At 52.9% G+C, this 10,000-nt stretch overlaps 1 protein-coding gene across 1 annotated transcript in view; it reads right to left on the reverse strand.

The window, feature by feature from the left end:
- Positions 1-642: 642 nt before the first annotated feature.
- The window catches only part of LOC146751032 (inosine-5'-monophosphate dehydrogenase 1-like), an 18,147-nt gene continuing 8,789 nt past the window's right edge, over positions 643-10,000 (reverse strand). Inside the window, exons 3-6 of the mRNA XM_085535753.1 lie at positions 7,841-7,889; positions 4,489-4,590; positions 2,440-2,514; positions 643-952 (exon numbers count right to left, since the gene is read on the reverse strand). Of these exons, the coding sequence (XP_085391879.1) occupies positions 686-952; positions 2,440-2,514; positions 4,489-4,590; positions 7,841-7,889 (493 nt within the window). The 3' untranslated portion in view covers positions 643-685. The remainder of the gene's footprint in view (positions 953-2,439; positions 2,515-4,488; positions 4,591-7,840; positions 7,890-10,000) is intronic.

Below are 10,000 nucleotides of genomic sequence, written 5' to 3' on the forward strand. Positions count from 1 at the left end.
TTCAACTCTAATCAATTTCAACTTTATCAATTTCAACTTTAATTTCACACACCCCATCCACCCATCCCACACCCCAATCCCAATCCCAATACCAATCCTGCCCTAATCCCAATCCCAACCCTAATCCCAATCCCAATCCAACCCTAATCCCAATCCCAATCCCATTCCCAATCCCAATCCAACCCTAATCCCAATCCCAATCCCATTCCCAATCCCATCCCAACCCTAATCCCAATCCAACCCTAATCCCAATCCCAATCCCAATCCTGCCCTAATCCCAATCCAACCCTAATCCCAATCCCAATCCAACCCTAATCCCAATCTAATCCCAACCCTAATCCGAATCCCAATCCAACCCTAATCCCAATCCCAATCCCATTCCCAATCCCATCCCAACCCTAATCCCAATCCCAATCCAACCCTAATCCCAATCCAACCCTAATCCCAATCCCAATCCCATTCCCAATCCCATCCCAACCCTAATCCCAATCCCAATCCAACCCTAATCCCAATCTAATCCCAACCCTAATCCGAATCCCAATCCAACCCTAATCCCATCCCAACCCTAATCCCATCCCAACCCTAATCCCAATCCAACCCTAATCCCAATCCAACCCTAATCCCAATCCAACCCTAATCCCAATCCAACCCTAATCCCAATCCCAACCCTAATCCCATCCCAACCCTAATCCCAATCCAACCCTAATCCCATCCCAACCCTAATCCCAATCCCACCCCATCCCACCTGTCCCAGCATTGTCCCGTGCTGCCCCTCAGCCATGAAGTCGATGTCCCTGGGGGTGACGATGCCCTGCAGTCTCCCCCCGATGGCGCCGCTCTGTGTTACCGGGACCCCTTTACAGCCCCGATGGCGCTGCAGCTCCAGCACGTCCCGAACTGTGTGTGTGGGGCTGAGAACTGCGGGGTCATGGATACAGCCCTGCTGGAACTGCTGCATGTGGGGGATATGGGGTATATGGGGTATTGGGGTATATGGGGTTATGGGGTATATGGGGTTAGATGGGGTTATATGGGGTATATGGGGTATATGGGGTATATGGGGTTATGGGGTATATGGGTATATGGGGTATATGGAGTTATATGGGGTATATGGGATATATGGGGTTAGATGGGGTTAGATGGGGTATATGGGGTATATGGGGTATATTTGATATATGGGGTTAGATGGGGTATATGGGGTATATGGGATATATGGCGTATATGGGGTTATGGGGTTAGATGGGGTATATGGGGTTAGATGGGGTATATGGGGTATATGGGATATATGGGGTATATGGGATATATGGGGTTAGATGGGGTATATGGGGTATATGGGATATATGGGGTATATGGGGTTATGGGGTTAGATGGGGTATATGGGGTTAGATGGGGTATATGGGATATATGGGGTTAGATGGGGTATATGGGGTATATGGGGTATATGGGATATATGGGGTATTGGGGCTCAGAACTGCAGTGTCACGGATACAGCCCTGCTGGAACTGCTGCAAGTGGGGGATATATGGGGTATATGGGGTATGTGGGGTATATGGGGTTATGGGGTATTGGGGTATATGGGATATATAGGATATATGGGGTTAGATGTGGTATTGGGGTATATGGGATATATGGGATTTATGGGGTTAGATGGGGTATTGGGGTATATGGGGTTATATGGGATATATGGGGTATATGGGATATATGGGGTTAGATGGGGTATATGGGGTATATGGGGTTGGGGGGGTATTGGGGCTCAGAACAGCGGGGTCACGGATACAGCCCTGCTGGAACTGCTGTGGGGTATATGGGATATATGGGATATATGAGGTTAGATGGGATATATGGGGTATTGGGGCATATGGGGTTAGATGGGGTATATGGGATATATGGGGTTAGATGGAATATATGGGGTATTGGGGCATATGGGGTTAGATGGGGTATATGGGATATATGGGGTTAGATGGGATATATGGGGTATTGGGGCATATGGGGTTAGATGGGGTATATGGGATATATGGGGTATATGGGGTATATGGGGTATATGGGGTTAGATGGGGTATATGGGGTATATGGGGTATATGGGGTTAGATGGGGTATATGGGATATATGGGGTATATGGGGTATATGGGGTATATGGGGTTAGATGGGGTATATGGGGTATATGGGGTATATGGGGTATATGGGGTATATGGGGTTAGATGGGGTATTGGGGGCTCAGAACAGCAGGGTCACGGATACAGCCCCAGTCTATGTGGGGCTATGGGGGTTTATGGGGGCTATGGGGGGACTATGGGATTTTATGGGATTCTATGGGGGTCTATGGGGGTCTATGGGGGTCTATGGGGGTCTATGGGGGCTATGGGGGTCTATGGGGGGCTATGGGAGTCTATGGGGGGCTATGGGGGTCTATAGGGGTCTATGGGGGTCCCGGTGCCGTACCTTGACCTTGAGCACTTGGCTGGCCTGGAACTCGGGGCTGCAGTTGTGGTGGATGATCCCGATTCCACCCATCAGCTTTGGGGTCATTGGGATATGGGGCACAAAGGGGATATGGGGGGGATATGGGGGGAATATGGGGGATATGGGGGGATATGGGGATATGGGGGATATGGGGGATATGGGGGATATGGGGGATATGGGGAGATATGGGGGATATGGGGGATATGGGGGATATGGGGGGGATATGGGGATATGGGGGTATATGGGGGCATATGGGGACGAAAGGGGGACATGGGGATATGGGGGGACGTGGTGACATTGAGGGGGACCCCGAATGATCAGCCCATAATCCCGTAACTGCACAGTCCCATAACTGAGCAATCCCATAACCCAGTAGCTTCAGAACCCCTTCACCCCATATCCCCATGAACCTATAACCCCTTGATCCCATAACCCCATAATCCCATATCCCTATAACCTCATAACCCCATAACCCCATGACCCCATGTTCCCATATACTTATAACCCCATAACCCCATATCCTTATAACCCCACAACCCCATAACCCCCAACCCCATAACCCCATATCCTTATAACCCCATGACCCCATCACCCCATAACCTCATAACCCCATGGCCCCATCACCCCATTACCCCACAACCCCATAACCCCACAGCCCCATAACCCCATGACCCCACAGCCCCACAGCCCCATAACCCCATGACCCCGTGACCCCACAGCCCCACAGCCCCATCACCCCATAGCGCCATCACCCCATAGCCCCATAACCCCATAACCCCACAGCCCCATCACCCCATAACTCACAGCCCCATAACCCCATAACCCCATAACCCCATAACCCCATAACCCCACAGCCCCATCACCCCATAACTCACAGCCCCATAACCCCATAACTCACAGCCCCACAGCCCCATAACCCCACAGCCCCATAACCCCATAACTCACAGCCCCACAGCCCCATAACCCCATAACCCCACAGCCCCATCACCCCATAACTCACAGCCCCATAACCCCATAACTCACAGCCCCATCAACCCACAGCCCCATAACCCCATAACTCACAGCCCCATCAGCCCATAACCCCATCATCCCATAGCCCCACAGCCCCATAACCCCATAACCCCACAGCCCCATAACCCCATAACTCACAGCCCCATAACCCCATAACACCACAGCCCCATCACCCCATAACTCACAGCCCCATAACCCCATAACCCCATCACCCCATAACTCACAGCCCCATAACCCCACAGCCCCATAACCCCATAACTCACAGCCCCATAACCCCATAACTCACAGCCCCATCACCCCATAACCCCACAGCCCCATAACCCCATAACTCACAGCCCCACAGCCCCATAACCCCAAAACCCCATAACTCCACAGCTCCACAGCCCCATAACCCCATGACCCCATCACCCCATAACCCCACAGCCCCATAACCCCATAACTCACAGCCCCACAGCCCCATAACCCCACAGCCCCATAACCCCATAACTCACAGCCCCACAGCCCCATAACCCCATAACTCACAGCCCCATCACCCCATAACCCCACAGCCCCATAACCCCATAACTCACAGCCCCATCACCCCATAACCCCACAGCCCCATAACCCCATAACTCACAGCCCCACAGCCCCATAACCCCAAAACCCCATAACCCCATAGCCCCATCACCCCACAGCCCTGCAGCCCCATAACCCCTAAACCCCATAACTCACAGCCCCATCACCCCATAGCCCCATCACCCCACAGCCCCACAGCCCCATAACCCCATAACTCACAGCCCCATCACCCCATAACTCACAGACCCATAACCCCACAACCCCACAGCCCCATAACCCCATAACCCCACAGCCCCATAACCCCATAACCCCACAGCCCCATAACCCCATAACTCACAGCCCCATAACCCCATAACTCACAGCCCCATCACCCCATAACTCACAGCCCCATAACCCCATAACCCCATAACCCCATAACCCCATAACCCCATGACCCCATAACCCCATCACCCCATAACTCACAGCCATGGCGATGGCCATGTCGGCCTCGGTGACGGTGTCCATAGGGGCGGACACCAGGGGGGTTTTTAGGGTGATCTCCTTCGTCAGCGCCGACGTCAGATCCTATAAGGGCACAGAGGGCTCCTCCTATAGGGGAATCCCCCCCAAAACCCCACATCCTATAGGGGAACACCCCAGAACCCCATATCCTATAGGGGAACCCCATATCCTATAGGGGAACCCCCCCACAGAACCCATATCCTAAAGCAGATCCCTCTCAGAACCCCATATCTTATAGGGGAACCCCAAAACCCCATATCCTATAGGGGAACCCCCCAGAACCCCACATCCTAAAGGAGAACACCCAAAACCCCATATCCTAAAGGGGAACCTACCCAGAACCCCATATCCTATAGGGGAACCCCACAGAATCCCATATCCTAAAGGGGAACACCCAGAACCCCATATCCTATAGGGGAACCCCCCCACAGAACCCATATCCTAAAGCAGATCCCTCTCAGAACCCCATATCCTATAAGGAAACCCCCCAGAACCCCACATCCTAAAGGGGAACCCCAAAACCCCATATCCTATAGGGGAACCCCAAAAGCCCCACATCCTATAGGGGAACCCCACAGAATCCCATATCCTATAGGGGAACACCCCAAAACCCCATATCCTACAGGGGAAACCCTCAGAACCCCATATCCTATAGGGGAACACCCAAAACCCCATATCCTATAGGGGAACACCCAAAACCCCATATCCTATAGGGGAACCCCCCCAAAACCCCACATCCTATAGGGGAACCCCCCAAAACCCCATATCCTATAGGGGAACCCCCCAAAACCCCACATCCTATAGGGGAACCCCCCAGAACCCTATATGCTATAATGGATCCCTCTCAGAACCCCATGTCTTATAGGGGAACCACCCAGAACCCCATATCCTATAGGGGAACCCCCCCAGAACCCATATCCTATAGCCAATCCCTCTCAGAACCCCATATCCTATAGGGGAACACCCCAAAACCCCATATCCTATTGGGGAACCCCACAGAATCCCATATCCTAAAGGGGAACACCCAAAACCCCATATCCTATAGGGGAACCACCCAGAACCCCATATCCTATAGGGGAACACCCAAAACCCCATATCCTATAGGGGAACCCCCCCAAAACCCCATATCCTATAGGGGAACACCCCCAGAACCCATATCCTATAGCTGATCCCTCTCAGAACCCCATATCCTATAAGGAAACCCCCCAGAACCCCATATCCTATAGGGGAACACCCCAAAACCCCACATCCTATAGGGGAACCCCACAGAATCCCATATCCTAAAGGGGAACACCCAGAACCCCATATCCTATAGGGGAACCCCCCCAGAACCCATATCCTATAGCTGATCCCTCTCAGAACCCCATATCCTATAAGGAAACCCCACAGAACCCCATATCCTATAGGGGAACCCCCAGAACCCCATATATCCAATCTACATATCCCAGATATGGGATATATGGGGTGGTTATATGGGGTGGATATATGGGGTGGGTATATGGGGTCAGTATATGGGGTGGATATATGGGGTGGGTATATGGGGTCAGTATATGGGGTGGATATATGGGGTGGGTATATGGGGCGGGTATATGGGGTGGGTGTATGGGGTGGATATATGGGGTGGATATATGGGTTGGATGTATGGGGTGGATATATGGGAAATATATGGGGTGGGTATATGGGGTGGATGTATGGGGTGGATATATGGGGTGGATATATGGGGTGGATATATGGGGTCAGTATATGGGGTGGATATATTATGGGTGGATATATGGGTTGGATGTATGGGGTGGATATATGGGGTGGATATATGGGGTCAGTATATGGGGTGGATATATGGGGTGGATGTATGGGGTGGATACATGGGGTGGATATATGGGGTGGATATATGGGGTGGGTATATGGGGTCAGTATATGGGGTGGATATATGGGGTGGATGTATGGGTTGGATGTATGGGGTGGATTTATGGGGTCAGTATATGGGGTCAGTATATGGGGTGGATATATGGGGTGGATATATGGGGTGGATATATGGGGTGGATATATGGGGTGGGTATATGGGGTGGATGTATGGGGTGGGTATATGGGGTGGATGTATGGGGTGGATATATGGGGTGGATATATGGGGTCAGTATATGGGGTGGATATATGGGGTGGATATATGGGGTGGATATATGGGGTGGGTATATGGGGTGGATGTATGGGGTGGGTATATGGGGTGGATGTATGGGGTGGATATATGGGGTGGATATATGGGGTCAGTATATGGGGTGGATATATGGGGTGGGTATATGGGGTGGATATATGGGGTCAGTACAGTATATGGGGTGGATATATGGGGTGGGTATATGGGGTGGGTATATGGGAGATATATGGGGTGGGTATATGGGGGGATATATGGGGTGGGTATATGGGGTCAGTATATGGGGTGGATATATGGGGTGGGTATATGGGGTGGGGTATTACGGGATGTATGGGGTGGGGTATTATGGGATGTATGGGGTGGGGATATTATGGGATGTATGGGGTGGGATGTTATGGGATGTATGGGGTGGGGTATTATGGGATGTATGGGGTTCTATGGGGTGGGATATTATGGGGTGTATGGGGTTCTATGGGGTGGGGTATTATGGGATCTATGGGGTTCTATGGGGTGAGGTATTATGGGATCTATGGGGTGGGGTATTATGGGATCTATGGGGTGGGGTATTATGGGATCTATGGGGTTCTATGGGGTGGGATATTATGGGGTGTATGGGGTTCTATGGGGTGGGGTATTATGGGATCTATGGGGTTCTATGGGGTGAGGTATTATGGGATCTATGGGGTGGGGCATTATGGGATCTATGGGGTTCTATGGGGGGGGGAATTATGGGATCTATGGGGTTCTATGGGGTGGGATATTATAGGATCTATGGGGTGGGGTATTATGGGATCTATGGGGTTCTATGGGGTGGGGTATTATGGGATCTATGGGGTTCTATGGGGTGGGGTATTATGGGATCTATGGGGTTCTATGGGGTGGGGTATTATGGGATCTATGGGGTTTCTATGGGGTGGGATATTATGGGATCTATGGGGTTCTATGGGGTGGGGTATTATGGGATCTATGGGGTTCTATGGGGTGGGATATTATAGGATCTATGGGGTTCTATGGGGTGGGGTATTATGGGATCTATGGGGTGGGTTGTTATGGGATCTATGGGGTGGGGTATTATGGGATCTATGGGGTTCTGTGGGGTGGGGTATTATGGGATCTATGGGGTGGGTTGTTATGGGATCTATGGGGTTTCTATGGGGTCGGGGCACTCACCACCTCCTCAGCTGCAAAGTCAATGAAGCCGGGCAGGATGAGGAAATCACTGTGGGGGATTTGGGGGGGGGTCACTTATAGGGTCACCCCATAGAGGAGCCATAGGGGCTATGGGGGTGGGGGGGACATTTGGGGTGGCCCTATGGGGTCACAGAGCCTGGGGGGGACATAAGGGTTATGGGGACAGGGGGACATGTGGGGTGGCCCTATGGGATAACAGGGCCGAGGGGGGCCATAGGGGTTATGGGGATGTTGGGGGGTATTTGGGGTGGCCCTATGGGGACAGTGGTACTGGGGGGACCATAGGGATGCTATGGGGGATTTGGGGTGGCCCTATGGGGCCGTTATGGCTATGGGGATGCTATGGGGGATTTGGGGTGGTCCTATGGGTCCATAGGAGCTATGGGGATGTTATGAGGTATTTGGGGTGACCCTATGGGGCCATCATTGTGGCTATGGGGATGCTATGGGGTATTTGGGGTGGCCCTATGGGGCCATTGGGGCTATGGGGATGTTATGGGGGATTTGGCTGGCCCTATGGGGGATTTGGGGTGGCGCTATGGGTCCATAGGGGCTATGGGGATGCTATGGGGTATTTGGGGTGACCCTATGGGGCCATCATTGTGGCTATGGGGGTGTTATGGGGTATTTGGGGTGGCACTATGGGTCCATAGGAGCTATGGGGATGCTATGGGGTATTTGGGGTGGCGCTATGGGGTATTTGGGGTGGCGCTATGGGGCCATAGGAGCTATGGGGATGTTATGGGTTATTTGGGGTGGCCCTATGGGGCCACTGGGGCTATGGGGATGCTATGGGGGATTTGGGGTGGCCCTATGGGGAGTCCATTGGGACTATGGGGATGTTATGGGGTTTTTGGGGTGGCCCTATGGGCAGTTCCATAGGGGCTATGGGGATGTTATGGGGGATTTGGCTGGCCCTATGGGGGATTTGGGGTGGCGCTGTGGGTCCATAGGAGCTATGGGGATGCTATGGAGTATTTGGGGTGGCCCTATGGGGCAATCGATGCATGAGGGGTCTATAGGGGCTGTGGGGATGCTATGGGGGATTTGGGGTGTCCCTATGGGGGGGTCCATAGGGGTTATAGGGATGTTGGGATAGGGGTTATAGGGCTATGGGGATGTTATAGGGGATCTGGGGTGGCCCTATGGGGCCATTGGGACTATGGGGATGTTATGGGGTATTTGGGGCGGCCCTATGGGTCCATTGGGACTATGGGGATGTTATGGGGTATTTGGGGTGGCCCTATGGGGAGTCCATTGGGACTATGGGGATGCTATGGGGGATCTGGGGTGGCCCTATGGGGCCATTGGGACTATGGGGATGCTAGGCAGGTTTGGGGTGGCCCTATGGGGCAATCAATGCATGAGGGGTCTATAGGGGCTGTGGGGATGCTATGGGGGACTTGGGGTGGCCCTATTGGGGAGTCCATTGGGACTATGGGGATGCTATAAGGGATTTGGGGTGGCCCTACGGGGACAGCAGTACTGGGGGGACCATAGGGGTTATGGGGATGTTATGGGGTATTTGGGGCGGCCCTATGGGGCCATTGGGGCTATGGGGATGTTATGGGGGATTTGGGATGGCCCTATGGGGCCATTACTGGGGTTGTGGGGATGCTATGGGGGATTTGGGGTGTCCCTATGGGGGGGTCCATTGGGACTATGGGGATGTTATGGGGGATTTGGGGTGGCCCTATGGGGACACTGGGGCTATGGGGATGTTATGGGGTTTTTGGGGTGGCCCTATGGGCAGTTCCATAGGGGCTATGGGGATGTTATGGGGGATTTCGCTGGCCCTATGGGGGATTTGGGGTGGCACTATGGGTCCATTTGGGCTATGGGGATGCTATGGGGTATTTGGGGTGACCCTATGGGGCCGTCATTGTAGCTATGGGGGTGTTATGGGGGATTTGGCTGGCCCTATGGGGGATTTGGGGTGGCGCTATGGGTCCATAGGAGCTATGGGGATGCTATGGGGTATTTGGGGTGACCCTATGGGGCCATCATTGTGGCTATGGGGATGCTATGGGGTATTTGGGGTGGCACTATGGGTCCATAGGGGCTATGGGGATGCTATGGGGTATTTGGGGTGGCGCTATGGGGCCATCATTGTGGCTATGGGGATGTTATGGGGTATTT

This window comes from Coturnix japonica, unplaced genomic scaffold (assembly GCF_054131305.1).
Source record: "Coturnix japonica strain WE unplaced genomic scaffold, WE-NBRP24 Scf171, whole genome shotgun sequence".
Lineage (NCBI taxonomy): Eukaryota > Metazoa > Chordata > Aves > Galliformes > Phasianidae > Coturnix > Coturnix japonica.